We start from the raw sequence: 18,358 nt of genomic DNA on the forward strand, positions 1-18,358 counted from the left end.
CATGCGGTTAGGTTGACATGGAGCGGCCTTGGGCTGAGGTGCCCTTGAGCAAGGTACCTGACCCCTGACTGCTCCCCGGGCGCTCTGGTGTGGCTGCCCACTGCTCTGAGTGTGCGCGCGTGTGTTCACTGCTTCAGATGGGTTAAATGCAGAGGATGAATTTCACTGTGCTTGAAGTAGAGCCCTGCACTCCCGCGGGACCCGACGCAAAGCAGTGTGGCGTGGGACAAATTTTGAAAGCTCATTGCGGGCGCGGGCGGGAGGTGGAGTGCACAATGCGGGAGCGGGCGGGAGAGGTGATAAGCTGCAGTCCCGCTAACTAAAAACGTGTTTAAAATAAAATTTATAAATTATTAATTTATGTCTATCATATATAATTTGTGCTGGATATTTTATTTGGCATTAATAAAAACATTTTAAGATGCCTAAATTTGTGGATGTGGTCTAATTTCGCGTACTTTTCTGATTCCTTTCCGCTCTTCTGTGTTTGAGATCTCCGATCATGGCAGAAGAGCAGAGCTCCTCTAGTGAAGCTCACAGTGCTTCAGAAGTAAGTGCTGCTTTAAAAAGAGGTACATTTACCGTTAAAAAGTCAAGAGTCCTGAAATCAGACATTTGGAAGTCGTTCTCACTCGTGTACGACGCAGAGGGAAATCAGCTGCTTGTTGTGATAAGTGTCAAAAGGTTCTGACATACAACGGCCATAAATCAGGTACATCAGGCCTGAATCACCATGCATGTACTGTCTTAAAAGGACAACAATTGTTGGAGTTCAGAGGGAACAACACAAAAGTGAGAGATGCGTTGAAGGCAAAGACCGTGGAGAAATGCGTTGATTTTGTTGCTGCGGACCTCCGCCCGTATGACAGCATCGCTGGTCGGGGATTAGTTCAGTTAGCCCAACACTTAGTTGACACGGCAGCCACAATAGGCAAATTTGATGTGCGAGATATTCTGCCCCATCCAACAACTGTGTCACGTCATGTAGATGATAGGGCACTCAAATTTAGAAGAGCTGTTGTTGATGACATGAACAATGACAAGAACTTTCGTGAGAAATAACGCGAACGTCTGCATCATGTGGGATTTACGGGTGGGAGCGGGACAAAATATGGCAGGCGCGGGCGGGACTGAAAATCATAATTCTTTGCGGGAGCGGGCCTGCAGAATGCGGGAGCGGGACTGAAAATTCTGTCCCGCGCAGACCTCTAGCTTCAAGTGTGCATGTGACGAACAAAGGTTTCTTCTTCTTTTCTCCTTCTCAACTAAGTAAAGCGTGTGGTGATTTTACATTCTTAACGTAACCATGCACACATGCCTTGATGTAATCATACAAGCAATAATTTGGTTTATGAGGATTGTATTTTGATTCATATGCAAATCACACACAACGGATTTCATTTTATGCTCATTATATATTAATTCAAAGTCAAGTATGTTGATTTTCAGTAAAGAGTAAATGAAGTTGATTCGATTAAAAGTAATACATTGATTTATGAATGATCATAAAAATATTTACTGAATGATTACAGTAAAATACAGTAAAGACACCAAGACTGTTTATACTGAAGGTTGGTTTCTGCTAAATCACAGGCCCATTTAAAAAGTATATTATTCTAACTCCAACACCTGCAGTGTTATATGTTGTAATGAGTTAGCCAAGACCATGTTGAACTAAGCAGTTGTTCATTCTGGAGTGTTTTGCATGCTGACTCCGGTCATTTTGAATCATGTACTGTACGCTCTGAATGCTGTGTTGTTCATGACGTACCACTTCTTATTATGTTTTGATTCTTTCTGAATAGACCATTCATATTGGAAAATCTGGCTCGGTTGATACAAAATATGAGAAGCGTGAGATGTCCTGCCCAATAGAAAATGTTTAAGTGGTATGATCAGGGATGCAAACACAACCATGGTCAAAAAAGAGTGAGGTAGCGCGGTGACGCGGACCCCCCCCACCACACACACGCACAAAATATCAGTCAGACTTCATTACGGTCCATCCCGACACAAACGAATTTCGCTTTGCTCTCATTGACTTTGAAAGGAGGCGAAATTCGCCAATGTTTTTGCTTAATTTAGACAGCTTAAGTGACTGTAATGTTGTGGCTACCACAGATGGATGTATGCACCACGAACTCATATAACACACACATGGGTTACACATTACCATTTGCAGGGGCTTCAAAGTTTGGGAGAATAGCAGGGTACAAATAATTTACAGCAGGGTGCAAAATGGCAAAATGTCTGCCAGCGGCAGACATAATGCACGCAAAGCGTGCAGAATTAATATATGAGAGAGAGAGAGAGAGAGAGAGAGAGAGAGATGCAAGTATGAATTTTTCATGGGGCGGGATGGTTTGGAACAGGTCATCTAAAATTGGGATAACATTTACCCGGGACGGGTATTTGAGGCGGGTCGTCTAGCTTAAGCTTGATTAGCGTTGTTATGCACGCCAGTGTTTCCCACAGAAATTTTGGAGACTATGGGGGCAGCCCATGGGGGGGGGTTGTTTAAAATTGAGTGATATGTTAAATATTAAGTTATTACTGAAAAACTATTGATTAAAAAAACAAAGAGACACTGAGAAATGGTCCTATAAACAACTTTACCAATATAAAAGATTACCAGGACTACAAAAATGCAGAAAAATAGGCTTTACTTATCCAAATGCTCCTGTTGGTTCAAAAGTTAAAGTGCAGAGAACCTCACAGCACAACATGAAGTTACCTTAAAATATAATATAAATGCCTCAGCTTTCATGTAAGAAAAAAAAGCTATTAATACTAGTGCTGTGTGCAGGCAGTCTCTCCTGAAGACTAAATTAAACAATAATTATAAACTAATAAAATAAATGGCTCAGGCTTCATAGAAGAAAAAAAACAATTTGAACAGAATCTCAGTTATGATGCTGAAGCTGTCTAAACAATGGAAAATAAAATACCATTTTGGCAAAAACGTTGGCATCCATTAATTTCTTGTATTAAGTAAAAAAAAAAAATATGTTGCCAGATACTGCTGACGTTTTACAGCCCAAAATATGTTCAAAACCCGCCAAAATGCACTTAAAACCGCCCAATCTGGCAACACAGCTAATGGCTGCACTCATGTTGAGGATGTAAACAAAGTTGACGCGGCAACGGACATACATGACATAGTGGATGTAATTTACGTTCACAACTTTTTTTGCCGTCAGAAATATTTAATATTAAAATTTGTGACCCGACTGACAATAGCCGGCGGCATAACAAGCCACAGACGGCGATTTGCCGCCGGTGACCGGCTATTTTTGAGACCGCTGCATTTGATCACTCGATGTTCTAAAATAGCAGCTAGTTGGGTGCTAACGGTTAGCATTTTAAGTAAGCCAGACAGCCACAAGCTTTAATAAGACCAATTCTTGCACGTATAGAACGGTATTACGGCACTTAAATATTATCTAGGAACAAAAAACAATAGTCATTAACCCATGTAGACACTACGTTTTTACCCCCAAGGATAGGTCATGGCTAATATGGTTAGATGAAGGAGGCTAGGTTACGAGAGACAAAGTTAATATATATATATGCACAATTATTTTAACACTTACGCTTTGATTGTAGACGAGTGAATGACTTACACTTCAACGCTGATCGTTTACTCCAAGTCACCAAGGCTCCAAAGAAATACACACTAGTAGATGAAATTCAGCAAGTTGATAAATGAACACACCTATCTGAGGAAAAGCCCGGGAGTCACATTCCTTAGCAACCAGATTGCCCAGCCATCGGTTCCATCCACTGACAGTGTAGCAGCTAGCAGTTTGCAACGGAACGCTGTTGAATATTATAATAGCAGCCAGCAGCTACACTGTCAATCTTACTATCTCTGCTGTCAATGGTTCCATATATCCACCAGGGGGAACCAAACGTTGTATGGTCTGCACAGTACTCGGGTCTATCATTACTACCAGAGTGGATTACCGGAGAGCAACCCCCCCCCCCAAAAAAAACTCTTCGGATCTGCACGAATTACACAAGTCGCCCAAAATGCCGGGGAAAAAGCGGAATGCGCCGAAAAGCGCGCTGTTTGCACGCTTGTATGATGTAACATGTTAACCAATGAAATTATTTGTATACACTTTTTTTTTTTTTTTTGACACAGTATAAAATGAGAACTTTGTGATTTTGAGTTGGTTCACTCTGCAGACCGAATACGGCTTTTGTTCTATCTATCTCATTCACATAATTACTGACGATTGGAGCTTCCTCTGGCATGGCGCTTCTCTCATCTGGCCTCCTGTTGAGCTAAACGGCTTTTATTAATTGATTTAATAAAAGTCTAAACCTTTCTGCAACTTCTTGGACTTCGAATCATTTTTGCTTGGAGAGTTAAAGTTTTGAAAGTTTCCACGACAAGAGAAACATCAATCATTACTTTAAGACATTATTTTTATTAATGAAAAGTCACTTAAAGAAAAACCATTGACTTAGGAGGTGTGTCCAAACACACCAGGTTGTACTGTACGACTGTTTGGTTTTGATTAGTCTGTGCCCACGATAGCCTTAGATTCTTGTTCTTGTCTGACAGGAGTAGAACCCAATGTGATTTTCTGCTGTTGTAGCCCATCCACCTCAAAATTCAAATGGTTTGTACATGCTGAGATGCTTTTCTGCTCACCATGGATGTAAAGAGTGATTATATATGAGTTACTATATCCTCCCTGGCAGTTCAAACAAAATCTGGCCATTTTCCTCTGATCTCTTTCATGAACAAGGAGTTTCCACCCACAAAATTGTCACTTACTCAATGTTTTTTGGTTTTCCCCCACCCCACTCGGTGTTAAATTTAGAAACTGTTGTGTGTGTGAAAATCCCATGAGATCGGTAGTTTCTGAAATACTCAAACCAGCCCATCTGGTACTGTCACAGAACTCACTTTTGCTTTGTTCTGTTGTTTGATGTTAACATTACCCAAAGCTCTAGACCTGTATCTGCATGATACATGTTTGCATTGCGCCACTGCCACATTATTAGCTGATGAGGTAACGGCATGAATGTGCAGGTGTACAGTACAGATGTTCCTAATAAAAGTAGTTGGCGAGTTTATATGCACTTTTGGTCTGTGCAGCGTATATATTTGAAGGTCGTTGTGATTAGGCTTTATTACTTGCTGTTCCAAGATTGCAGGGTTTCACATAAGCTCTGCTTCTTCATCACTACAGACTCTAGAACAGCCTGCAGCTGCTGTGGAGTGTCCACAGTCGAGGCCTGCAGACGGCCCTGCAGCTTCTCCATCCAGTTGCGCAGTTCACCCTCCTCCATCTCATCACACAGAAACAAAACACAAAAAGGTATTAACAACACATACAGCAGACTCACAATATTGAATCACTATTAAACAAAGAAAAAAAGGCACCAGACACGGAATTTTCAATGTCTCAAACCTACATCTTTCTGCGCAAACAAGTCCTCCATCTTCTCCTCCCGAGTTTTGCTGAACGTGTCCGTTTTGAGAGACGTGAGACGGTCGTCTATTGCAGCGTACACTTGGGTCACCCTGTATGAAAGAAGAAAATCAAATCCATCCAATTAATTGAAATGACAGTGGAGTAGGAAATGGTGATAAGTTGAAGTCAGTTATGAGATCCTTACTTCAGCGCAAAATCTTTGAGGTCCTGTTGCAGAATACTCTTACTGGGGCCCTGGTTCTTGATGACAATCTTCGGAGCAGGCAGGCAGATCTCCAACAGTCTCACTGGGATATAGCTGTAGATAAGAAACAGCAAAATATATTATATATAGGAAATAAAACATTAAAAGAAAAACATTGAAGTTGTCGCTGCTTCATGAACTGAACCTGGAAATTGTGGAAATGAATAATTAAAAGGCAGAAAAAAAAAATACTTAAGACCAAGAAAACATTGACAAAACTAACTTGCATCTTCTCCCTCTCATAATTTTATATATTTATTTCTATCCACATTCATTCACTGGTTCACTGGATATGAGCAATTGCACGCTCTGATTGGCTACTCTACTACTAGTATATCGGCTCATATCCCATGATTAGAGAAAAACAAAATGACGGGCCACATCAAGTCAGATACATCACTGTTATCCAGTATTTAAAAGAAAATAGTTTATTCCTCCTCCCAAATATCTCCTGTTCCACACTCCAGCTGGTGGCAGAAATGCACCTTTAAGTTGGTTTGCCAACCGCGAAAAAACCCTAAAGAAGAAAATGGCGGAGTGCGTTACTGAACCAACCGAGGACGAAATAAAAACTTGACTCGAAACCCCCCCCCAAAAAGGCAACAAAATATGGAAATAAAGTATTTCATGGTAAGAACGTTATTTTTTTTTTTACGAATCACCACACTTTTCACAAATTGCTACTGTCATTTCGCCAGTTTGTTTACATTCTAAGCAGAAATGATTTTATTGGATGTTTTGTATAAAAGTTTTTATTTAGCACATTTGCAAAAAAAAAAGCTCGTTTCTCAAAATCCAGTGAATGCGTGAGTGGAATAACTGTTTTATTCTATAAATCTCGTTGTACATGGCTTATAGCCAACTCGGCGTTACGCACCTCGTCAGCCATCAACTCACGTACGACTCGATTTCATGGAATAACTGTTTATATAAAAATGATGTTCACCTGAAAGAGGCCACCATCTGGTTGTAGGAGAAGTACTGGTGGTAGTCTTTGTGGATGGAGTGTCCACATGGCTCGGCATTCGCACGGCGAGTGTACTGGTGGCCATAGAAACGCAGCTCCAGATATTTAGCAAAAGACATGGACCATGAATCATTGGACAATGGGACAACTGGAGTAACCTGTCACCATGGAAGAATGAACACCATAAGGACACCAAACATCAACATTTTTTTAGGTAGTGTGCATAGCTAATGTTTACAGCTCTGATCACTGCACGGATCTTTAAATTAGAAAAGTAAAGGAAATGCAGAGTGCGACTTGTCAACTACCATCTTGACCCAAATACCTGTTTGCAGATTCTGCACCAGGAGTAATTGAGGATGGTGTGTTGGTATCCAGGCACAGGTGAATCGAGCTCTTTCAGAACAATTTGGACACAGCCATTGCCATGTACAAAGCGGCGGATATGGTGTACCATGGGAGTTTCGCAATACATGCTGGGGCACTGGTAAGATGGCCTGCATTAAACAAAACAGAAGTCATTACATTATCAGGCTTTCAGAAATTACATGTACTAAAAAAAAAAATTTCTTAAAATATGCTATTTTGAACAGTCATACCTGAAACAGTATCTTTCCAGAAATATTCCAAGAGTCAAGTCATTCTTCCCATAAAATTCCATAGTCACGATCCTAAATATAAAAAATAGATGCAATTTCATTTAAATCGTGTTCAGAATTTCACCGAGACGTCTGTCTGAAGGAAAAGGTGATTCTTGCTAATCTTTGTGGGATTTAAAATACAGAATGATGAGCAGGATTTACCAAGGGCTGACGCAGTGGTTAGGGGCATTGTTGGACTGTGTTGAGGAGCTGCTGAACAACACACACAACCGTTGATGGTTTACTGGAGTTAGGCAGTCGAGCTGCATGGGAAGAAAACAGCACAAAAACAGCTCTCAGAACAAGTGTTTTACACAAATTTCACATTCTGCAACATGGAGACATATTTACCTTGGTAGCCCAGACCATGTCACTCTGCCCTGGCCCTTTCTCCTCCTCACTGTCTGCTTTGACTGGTGCCTTTATATTTGGAGGAGCTTGCGCGGGATGAGCAAATGGGTCAGTGTCTCGCTGGATTCGTCCTCCCTGAGCGCGGTAGTCCGCCAGCATGCGGGCCAGTTCCTGGCTGCTGCTCAGCTGCTGGGTCATGTGAGTAGTAGTGAGTTTATGGGAAGGCAGCACTCGGACTGGGCGATACTGCGGGCCGACCCCATTACTCAGAGAACCACTAGATGGGTTCGAGTCCTTGAGCAGGAGTCTCTTGCGGCGGCCGTCGAGATCCTTGAGATCCTTGTTTAGCAGCAGTGAGAAGTAGACCTGCTCGGGGAAGTAGTCACGGCTTGGGCAGCGCAGGCCAGCTGGTGTGAGCAAGAAGGGTTCACGAAAGGTCATAAAGGGCGAAATGCACAGGATAACATCTTTCAACTCCTGCCTAAAGCTGGCTGATATGGACTTAAGCCGATCATCTGCTGAAGTCACCTGCTCAGCCACGAACAGGTCACTATCATCCTGCAGTGGGTCTCTGAAGAGCTGTGTTGGAGCAAGTGGTATCTCTAAATTGGTGCCGTCTTCTTGCACCAGGGTGCCCAGATCCTCGCCATTTCTCACTGCTTCAGCTGATTCCTTCACCTCCTCCATAGTTGAGAGATAAGGAGGGGACATACAAAGTGGTTGAATTGACTGGCTAGACAGGGGAGTAGAGGTCTTTATCTCATTCCCTTCTGCCACAATTGTAGACATGGGTGAGCCAGTTCTGTTCACTTTAGGACTTTCTCCGTCCTTTAATGACAACTCAGAGGTAGAATGCTGCCTACTGTGGCCTTTTATTATCTCCTGAAGCCCTGGTTCAAAGTCAAAAACAAAGTCACCTTCTGAGTGGAGCTCCATCTGCTCCTCTCTTATTTCACTTTGGTTCCCCGGGCTCTCCCTGTCCACCTCCTTCTCCATTTCCTCAGTTGTGCTCTCCAGCAGGCAGTGGAATGACGAGCTCTTAGACAGGCTAGGAGGCATTGCAAACTCATCCATAAGGAAGGAAATCTCTAACTGAGAATGATAAGCTACACACACCATCATCATAATGATCTCCTTAACTCGGGCTAGCTCATACTCGCAGGCACCACGGAGCTTGATGGTGCAACCTAGATGAGAAGGACATCCATCGAAGAACATTAGTGTCTTCAGATCATCTGTGAGGAAAGAAAAAGAAAAATCAGTGAAACAACAGGATAATTTTACGCCCTATTAAACAAAGCAACCCAAGTCAGTGATTTTACTGAGTACTGGGAGGAGGAAGGGGGGTGGGGAGGGAGAAAAAAAAAATAATCACAGAATATATGATTTTGTGAGAAATAAAATACCCCAAGACATGTTTTAGTTAACCATTGCCTAATAGTATACAATAAAAGAGTAAAACACATTGTAGGGGGGAAAAAAAATTCCACACACTTACTACTAGTGTTTAATTGGAAGGAGTGAAGATAGAATTTGTGGCAAGTTCCTAAGCGAGGTTTGGTCAAAAGCTGATCCATAGACATGACTAAATCTCCCTGAGTCATTCGACTCACTCGATCTAGTACTTGCTATAAAGACAAAGAGGAGACATGAGCGAAAACTGACTACAAACCAGTAATATCAATGTCAAGTATATGTAGGTTCTACCACTGATCTGGCTCTGTGGTTACGCTTTCGCTGTTGGAAAGCAATCCACACATACAGAGCTTCATTCTGCTAAGTCTAAATGTGCATTAGTTTAGTTCAACAGCCACAGAAGAAGCACGAACAGGTTTGACGTTGATCACTAAAGTGATGCCGTGCTCAAGCAGCATATCCTGAGCGATGCGGGACACCGTCTTCTCTACCAGCACCAGGTTAGGACGCACATCAACTATTCGTTGCACGTAGTTCTTCAGAAACTCTCGCTCCTACAGATAATATTAGTTATGCTTTGTCAGTACTCCATTGCAGTTAATCACATGGGTCATAGACGACACGACACATCACATCAAAACGGAGATACCTGAAGCACAATTGGATCAATGCAGGTGAACTTTGTCTCTTCTCTATAAAGATACTCAATGGAACACTTGAGCAGAAGAATCTTGGGGTTTTTGATGTAAGAGGTCATCTGGAAAATGAAATGACGTACGATCAGTCAAACAGAACACATACGCACCGACCCGTGCATCGACGTATGAAAATGCACACACCTTTTTGTGAGCAATATTTTTCGTGCAAACAAAACCATTCACCAGGACGGAGTCAAACTTCTTTCCTCCTGGTATCTACAAAAGAACAAATGCTTTTTTCTCACCGCGCAAGAAGTACAGGTTTGCTCTTTTGTTATAACCGCGCTGCTCAGAGAGCATGGCGATAAGAATGCGAGATCCTACCTTCTTAATGTGGACCAGCTGGCGAATGTCCATGTCATCATCGCAGCTGCGAACATCTGGACGCACCGTCTGCACTATCTGCCGCACCACAGGCACGATAATGTCTCGCCAAGAGAGAGAGAGCGACTCGCTGTAGAGAAGCTGCTGCAGCAGGGCCATCATGTGGCTGTGGTTCGCCGATCTGAAGCACATGATTAATCCAAGAAATAGTAAACGTTTGGAAAAGTTCGTGTCAAAACTTAACAGGGGCTCCAAGTATCTCCGGAGCTTCTGAAAGTGGGCGCAGCTTCAAGAAAGTGAAACATGAACATTTTTCTTGACGTAAAACAAAAGGTTTTCAAAAAAGTATTGCCAGTATTGGTCTGCGAGTGCTCCCAGTGACTCACAGAAGTCTCTCCATAGCCTTCTTCTCGCCATTCTCCTCCCTCAGTTGGTCGAGGGAGCTGTGGTGCCAACCCAGTGGCGTGAAGAGCATTTCTTTAGCCTTCTCTTCTACACGCCGATTAAACAAAGACTCTGCAGATACAAAGAGAAAAAAAAAAAAACACAAACAAACTCAGCTGGGGAAAAGATTTAATTAGTAAAAGAAAATGACTTAGATGTGGACTCTGAAATGTACATACCTTTAATAAAGGCATCACTAATGGACAAATGCTGACCACCGTCTTCTGTGACAAGGACCTCAGCTGCATGACAAGCACAGAAAGAATGAGACCGAGACACTGCAATGCCTCAGACAACCAATTAATACTTTGTAGTTGCTGTGAGTCAGTCAGCACCATGAAAAACAGTACATCAGCTTTGCGTTCCGATATGTTTGAGAAAACGGAAGTCAGTGCAATTAAGGGAAGTCAGTGCAAGTCATGCTTCTAAATGCAGTATGATGCAGCTTTAAACTATTTTCAATGTTAGGCTTTTAGAGAGGCTGTTATGCAATTAGTGTTGAGAAAGACCGTTAATGTCACGTCTGAATTTTTAGGAGGGGAATTAACATGTGGTAAGTCATGCCTTGGCCAAACAGGGCGATGATTTAATGCCGTTTTAATGCAGTATGAGGCCAATAAAGATGGCCAGTTGGTCCTAAGCCTCTCCTCACTTGGTGTGTGGAAGTCAGAGTCAGGAGCGAATGGGTCAGAGTGCGCCATACTTTTCTGTTCAGCCGGATGAGGAGGCACGTGAGGGTACTTGGCCTGCTTCTTGATGTGGAAGTTAACATTGTCCTGCTCCACATTCAGGTTAATGGAGGCAGCTGAATCACTGTCCACTGCTGAATGGAAACTGCTGACTGATGTTCTTTTGCTGGGGCTGGCTGAGCCTGAAGAACACAAACAGTCTTCAAAATGAGATGGAGTTGCACTGAAGAGACGTGATAAAATATGTAACCTGTCAAAACTAGAATCTCCTCACTTGTTGTTGTTAAGTCGTTTTCATCAGCTAGCTGTTCTGTGTCACTGTCGTCAAACTTGATGTCTTTGAACCACGATGGTTCCGAATGTCCCTCCAGGGAGGTCACACTATCTGTATCTGGGGACGGCGTCTCGGAGAACTCCGTGCTCTACGAAAACAAATCATTAGTATAACACGCTGACGAAAGGAGTGACATATGTACGATTGTAATTAAAAACCTCACCTGGAGAGGGCGATACAATGCGTACTCATCACGGAAAATCTGATCGTGATGAGTAACACAGTCAAGCCAGCGCCCATCAACCAGAGCCTGTCCAATAGCTATGGCCTGAGCCCTGTTGGGGTGGAACAAAGGGCAACGCGTTCAAGAGGTTTTAAACAAACGTGCTTATAGTCAAGTTTCCGCACCCTAATTCTGTAGAAATTGATATTTCGTGACCTTCTCTAGCATCAGTGTATACGAACAGTTTAAGTTTCCCTTCTAGTCATACACCACTGACTCCAGAAGGCTTCCTTACTTCAGTCACAAGTGTTCAATTAGGAGTTTGTAAGTCATTCCAACCCGTTGACTGTTAGTTGACCCCAGATATTCAATTGAGAGCTTAGAATACAAGATTAGTAAATATGTGCTGCGTCCAATGCTTTTTTTTCCCACCCGGGTGGGGGGCAGCTTGCTCCGTAATATTCTGCCATACAATGGTCCCAGTATTGACTCCGTTAATAGCAGTTACATGCTTACCTAGTAGAAATGGTGCCATTTCGCAAGAGCCAGTTTACTAGATCTTTACCCACAATGCAGTTGGGGTAAGTACGTAGCCAATATCGGTGGTCCTGGAACTCCAACCCAGTATTGCTGTGACAGATTTTCTTCCATAAGTCTTTTAACTGAGATGAATCCTACAAAAATTTTTTTGAAAATTATATTAGATAAAAGAAATGCAGTATGCACATGCACAGTACCAGTCAAAAGTTTGGATACATCTTTTTATTCAATGGTCGGTCTTTATTTTTATTAATTAAAAGGACACTTCATGTCTTTTAATTAACTTCATGGGGGAAGTATATATAATCGATTTCCTGGACTAGCAGGAATGTGCCCTTGAGCAAGACATCTCACCCTGAACTGCTCCCCAGGTTGCTGTGGGTGTGTTGCCTCTAATGTAAATGTCTTAAAGTAATGATGGATGTCGTTTCTCTTTACTTAGTTGAGTGGTTCTTGACATAATATGGATTACTACAGCTGTGGAATAGAGCTATTTACTGTATTTTTATTATTTGCTGTTTGATCTCAAATGCATTAAGGTGGTACGAAATTGCACTAATTAAATTTTGATGAGGCACCTGTTAATTGAAAAGCATTCCAGGTGACTACCTCATGGTTAAGATAATGCCAAGTGTGCAAAGTGTCAAGGTAAACGCTGGCTACTTTGAAGAATCTAAAATATGAAATGGAGGTGGGTTTTTTTTAAACACTTTGTTCGTTTACCACATAATTCCATATATGTTCCAATTATTTGGTAAACAAAATAATATTTTGTTTACCAAATAATTCCACATCCTATTTCATAGTTTTGATGTCTTCAGTATTGTTCTACAATGGAGAAAATAGTCACAATACAGAAACACCTACGAATGAGTAGGGGTGTCCAAACTTTTGACTGGTACTGTAGAATTCTATACACATATTACATACACACAAATTATATACATTTTCCTGTGCTCATCACACGTCACGTGAAATATTTCAAGCCTTTTTTTTTTATTTTGATGATTATGACTTATAGCTCATGAAATCAGAAATCCAGTATCTCAAATGATTAGAATATTTACTAAGATCAATCAAAAAAGGATTTACAATACAGAAAATGTCCAACTTTTGAAAAGTATGTTATTTATACACTCAGTACTTAGTTGGGGCTCCTTTACAACGAATTACTGCATCAATGTGGCATGGCATGGAGGCGATCAGCCTGTGGCACTGCTGTGTTACTGAAGCTTGTCAGCAGACAGAAGCATGAAGTGCTCTAAAATCTCCTGGTAGACGGCTGCATTGACTTTGGGCTTGATAAAACACAGCGGACCAACACCAGCAGATGACATGGCACCCCAAATCATCACAGACTGTGGAAACTTCACACTGGACTTCAAACACCTTGGATTCTGTGCCTCTCCACTCTTCTAGACTCTTGGACCTTGATTTCCAAATGAAATGCAAAATTTACATTCATCTGAAAAGAGGATTTGGACCACTGAGCAACATTCTAGTTCTTTCTCTCCTTAGCCCAGGTAAGACACTCCTGATGTTGCCTCTGGTTCAGGAGTGGCTTGATATTAGGAATGTGATAGTTGTAGGCCCTTTCTTGAAGATGTCGGTGCATGGTAGCTCTTGATGCACCAACACCAGCCTCAGTCCACTCCTTGCGAAGCTCTCCAAAGGTCCTGAATCAACTTTTTGACAATTCTCTCAAGGCTGCGGTCATCCCTGTTGCTTGTGCACCTTTTCCAGCCAGCCTTTTCACCAGTGACCTCCTGTGGCTTACCCTCCTTGTGGAGGGTGTCAATGATCGTCTTCTAGACAACTGTCAAGTCAGCAGTCTTCCCCATGATTGTGGTTGTGTGTACTGAACTAGACCGAGAGATACACGGTATTTACACTGTTTTACTCAAGCTTGGAATGAAATACTCGAATATTTTGAGATTTTTTTTTGTGCTGTAGGCCATAATTATCAAAATTAAAATTGAAAAATGCTTGAAACATTTTAGTTTACGTGTAATGAGTCTAGAATAAATAAAATTTTCATTTTCTTAAATGACTGATAGAAAATATTGAACTTTTTCGCGATATACTAATTGTTCTGAGATGTGCACACGCGTACACACACACACTAATTATATATAATATATATATATATATATAAATAAAACATGGTGGCACAAAGATATCACTTATCTTCGAGTGGTGAACATATTTCACAAGTGAGCGTCGTGTAGCATATATATTATCTATGGTGGGTGGGGTGTGTACCAAGAGGATCTTGCGCTCCTCTTCGCTGTGGTCAGGTTTGGATCCTGCTCGGCTGCTCTGGGGGCTCACTGAACTGTCATAAGATGGAACCATGGAGCCTGAACGGTCCAGAGACAAGTTGGTCACACTAGCTGATCTACAGAGAGCAAAAGGAAACATATGACCTTTCAGTATGTCCATATAGCCTGTACATAGGAGAGATACGTCAAAGAAAAAAATTAAATAAATAATAATCATAAAAAGAAAAAAAAAATCATGATACATAACATGCATCATATATTAGTTAGGCTGAATTTTAGGCGTTTTTAAATAAACATTTCCAAAAAAAAGAGATTCAATGAGCAAAAGGAGGGGAAATTAAACAAGTTGTCCAATGAGCAACAAGTAAAAAAAAAAAATGCAAAGAAATATTAGAGTATATTAAATTATCTGATAAAATCATACTGCCCTGCCCTATTTATAATCATTTTCACAAACAAGGACACACACTAACCTCTTTCGTGCTGGTGATTTGCCCAGATCTTCTTGCACTGCAGACAATCTCGAGTTGAGCCCACTATTTTGAGACTCTGGAAGAATCAAACTGCACCAATAATCGCACACACACACACACACACACACACACACACACACACACACACATAAATCAAATCAAGATGAGGACTATATTCCTGCTACCTACAGCGATTTGGTTAGTAAAAGCACATGCATGTCATGCATGACAAATGTTGCGTTTGCTACATCTACAACAACAGAAGCCTTAAAATGTCAACTAAAAAGGTGCAAACACCAGAGACTCACTTCTTCCTCATCCCAATGGGAGTTTTTCTATGCATGAAGAGAAAGGAGAAAAGATGTGCTTTGAAAAAAGGTCCGCAGAACGAACGAACGAACAAACGAACACACGCGTGCGCTTAAGCCTCATGAAGCACCAACTTCAACAGCATTCAACCACTTTTGCTTTTCAGATGGTTAAAATGATAGAAGCAGAGATGAAATTAAAAAGTGTATGGCAGACCACGGCAAATATTCACTGAACTTAACACACTGAGGCCAAATAATAAATAACAAAGTTACAAGATAAACTGTGAATATAAAACTTTTCAATTTTTTTTTTTTTAATTTTCGCCCTTTCTTCTTCTGCCTCATGTTCACCTTTGCCAAGCAAGGTCCTCCTCTAGGAAGATGTTGCGGCTGGCTTTGCGTCCGCCAACAGGTGTGCGAGGCTCTGTGGGCTCCAGCACACACACAGAGCAGGGCGAGTCTGACAGCGCAGTGAGATCCTCGCCAATACACGCCGAGTCAGCAGAGTGTGCATAGCTCAGGGCAATCTTTCGACAGTATGTGCATGCCCGCAAATCACCTACATCAAGCACACGCACACACACAGAGAGAGGGAGAGAAAAAAAAAAAAGTTAGAGATCCACTTGATTGCACTTCAATGGCATCAGTGTATTTATCCGATACTTTTTCTGATTATTAAAGTAATTATCGGTTACTTTGTCTTTGTGCATTCCACTAATGATGGAACTGATACATCAGTCCAGGTCAGGGGATCTCTTTTTACGCCCCTTTACCTGTAAACCCCCCCCAAAAAAAGAAAGAAAAAACACCCACCCCAGTGCAGAGCCCCTTTTTTAAACCTAATCCAACTATTCAAATATTAAATATTACATTCATTAAGTGTGTACAATAAAATTATGGTTATTTATTTAAGTCCTACAACATTTGACGAAATCCAAAGTGTGTTTGTATGTGGGAAGCATATTAAGTCAATTTAAAAAAAAAAAAAGGTGTCTTACACAAATTTATTAAGTTTTATTCTGGAGCTTTTGGACCCATCATCAGGGACAGAATGGAATGTGTATTTACAAATGTCAAACCAGTTCAATCGAAAATAACCACAAACACAACCAAACTGTCACTTGCATTATGATGGGTCATGTACTTGTAAAACACAATCTACAAGAAATACTGAATGGGGGGGGACATAAATAAATGCTACAAGATAAACTAAAAACCTTATTTAAAGTTCAGGTTATAAAATCATATCCTTTTAATTAAAGGCAGATAACACTCAGGTATTTTCCTGCCACAGTCTCTGTTGGAGAGTGCATTGCTACCACTAGTGATCATCCATGCTTTAGCAATTTTTCTCTTTTACCAATGGTCTTGAGAAACGAGTACACTACTGTTATCCCATGCTACGTCATGGCCCAGGCTGTTGGCTTGGTCAGCTAAAGGCCGAGGTTGCATATTTAGCCAGCCTAACACTTACCTTATGTTCTTTTATTCTTGTATCAAGTGAACGTCCAGTCTCACCAATATACTGAGCATTACAGTCTTTACAAGGAAACTGGTGCACGACGCCTGGTTGTCCCCCCCCTTTTGGAATGCAGTCTTTCAGTTTTGACAGATCTGCTTCAGTGTTTGGACTGGCTTAAGCAAATCAACTTTTCGATTGGACTTGTTTGTTGACTGTTGTGAATAAATACACATTCCATTCTGTCCCTGATGACGGACCGGCGTTCCGAAAGCTCAGAATAAAACTTCATAAAACGTATGTGGAAAGCCCTTTTTTTTATTGACTTAAGTTTAAGAAATGTTCCTGAATTTTCCTTAAAATGGAAAGACCACCAAAACAACTGAATTTAAAAAAAGACAAGCTTGCTCAATCACTGAAAGACAACACCTAACTACTGTTTCCATTTTATTTTAGCTGGAAAAACTCTGACATCACTTAGCGATCACTCATCACAAAATAAATGAAAAGCAACGTCAAACCATGCACATTTATCCAATAAATCTCCGCTTACAAACAAAGGGTGAAATAAATCTTTAACATGTAAATATCCGGAACAACCAAGGCATTTTTACAAAGTGATAAACAAGTGATTTTGCAGAGTAAATATGGTTATTAATTAGTTGTCAACTCACATGACGATCTCATGACAATTAGGCAGAACCGTAGGCAGCGGTGTCATTCTTGCAACAATTCCTTTTTTTTTTTAAAGCATTATGACAGTTATTTGCTTATTTTAGGGTTTAGGTCTTCTTATTGTGTATACATGTCCGTCTCTGCAGTTTGAGATCGCAAAATCAGTAACAATCTCAACAAAGCCCTGTTTAATTAAAACTACTGAGAAGAGGAGGAAAAAAATTTATTAAAAATAATAATATATTAGGCTTTTATTGTTGGATGTCTGATACACGAGTGTTCCTTAAAGTCCGTACCGGTGGCAAAACTGTAATAGTTCTTAATGGATACACATACAGCACCAGTCAAAAGTCTGTACACCCCTACTTGTTCATAGGTTTTTCTGTATTGTGACTATTTTCCACATTGTAGAACAATACTGAAGTCATCAAAACTATGAAATAACACATGGAACATATATGGAATTATGTGGCAAACAACAACTAAAAAAAAGTAAAAAAAAAAAAAAAAAAAAAAAAAAAAAAAAGCAATCCGTGTTTCATATTTTAGATTCTTCAAAAGTAGCCAGCATTTACGCTGATGATGCTTTGTACACTATTGGCATTATCTTAACCAGCTTCGTGAGGTAGTCACCTGGAATGCTGCTCAATTAACAGGTGCCTCGTCAAAAGTTAATTAGTGCAATTTCTTGCCTTCTTAATGCATTCGTGATCAAACAGTAAATAATACAAATACAGTAAATAGCCCTATTCCACAACTATAGTAATCCATGTCAATAACCGAACAACTAAGTAAAGAAAAAGAACATCCATCATTACTTAAAACATTAAGTGTCTTAATTCAAAAAATAAACATTGAATTAGAAGGTGTCTGAACTTTTGACTGGTGCTATAG

General features: G+C 40.8%; 1 protein-coding gene across 5 annotated transcripts in view; it reads right to left on the reverse strand.

Annotated features, from left to right (window-relative positions):
- Positions 1 to 18,358, reverse strand: part of pikfyve (phosphoinositide kinase, FYVE finger containing) — a 70,560-nt gene that overhangs the window by 16,194 nt on the left and 36,008 nt on the right. For 2 of the 5 annotated variants that reach the window (XM_060929517.1, XM_060929514.1), the window contains exons 7-29: positions 15,682 to 15,889; positions 15,328 to 15,354; positions 15,020 to 15,109; positions 14,527 to 14,662; positions 12,241 to 12,398; positions 11,725 to 11,836; positions 11,502 to 11,649; positions 11,191 to 11,409; positions 10,718 to 10,780; positions 10,481 to 10,610; positions 10,095 to 10,275; positions 9,912 to 9,986; positions 9,722 to 9,829; positions 9,486 to 9,626; positions 9,155 to 9,284; positions 7,657 to 8,891; positions 7,468 to 7,568; positions 7,264 to 7,335; positions 6,990 to 7,161; positions 6,644 to 6,822; positions 5,638 to 5,751; positions 5,434 to 5,542; positions 5,153 to 5,307 (exon numbers count right to left, since the gene is read on the reverse strand). In XM_060929517.1, coding sequence (XP_060785500.1) covers positions 5,153 to 5,307; positions 5,434 to 5,542; positions 5,638 to 5,751; positions 6,644 to 6,822; positions 6,990 to 7,161; positions 7,264 to 7,335; positions 7,468 to 7,568; positions 7,657 to 8,891; positions 9,155 to 9,284; positions 9,486 to 9,626; positions 9,722 to 9,829; positions 9,912 to 9,986; positions 10,095 to 10,275; positions 10,481 to 10,610; positions 10,718 to 10,780; positions 11,191 to 11,409; positions 11,502 to 11,649; positions 11,725 to 11,836; positions 12,241 to 12,398; positions 14,527 to 14,662; positions 15,020 to 15,109; positions 15,328 to 15,354; positions 15,682 to 15,889 — 4,063 coding nt within the window. The remainder of the gene's footprint in view (positions 1 to 5,152; positions 5,308 to 5,433; positions 5,543 to 5,637; positions 5,752 to 6,643; positions 6,823 to 6,989; positions 7,162 to 7,263; positions 7,336 to 7,467; positions 7,569 to 7,656; positions 8,892 to 9,154; positions 9,285 to 9,485; positions 9,627 to 9,721; positions 9,830 to 9,911; positions 9,987 to 10,094; positions 10,276 to 10,480; positions 10,611 to 10,717; positions 10,781 to 11,190; positions 11,410 to 11,501; positions 11,650 to 11,724; positions 11,837 to 12,240; positions 12,399 to 14,526; positions 14,663 to 15,019; positions 15,110 to 15,327; positions 15,355 to 15,681; positions 15,890 to 18,358) is intronic. The other 3 variants (XM_060929516.1, XM_060929519.1, XM_060929515.1) reach the window with 3 other exon arrangements.

Source organism: Neoarius graeffei, chromosome 9 (assembly GCF_027579695.1).
Source record: "Neoarius graeffei isolate fNeoGra1 chromosome 9, fNeoGra1.pri, whole genome shotgun sequence".
Taxonomy (NCBI): Eukaryota; Metazoa; Chordata; class Actinopteri; order Siluriformes; family Ariidae; genus Neoarius; species Neoarius graeffei.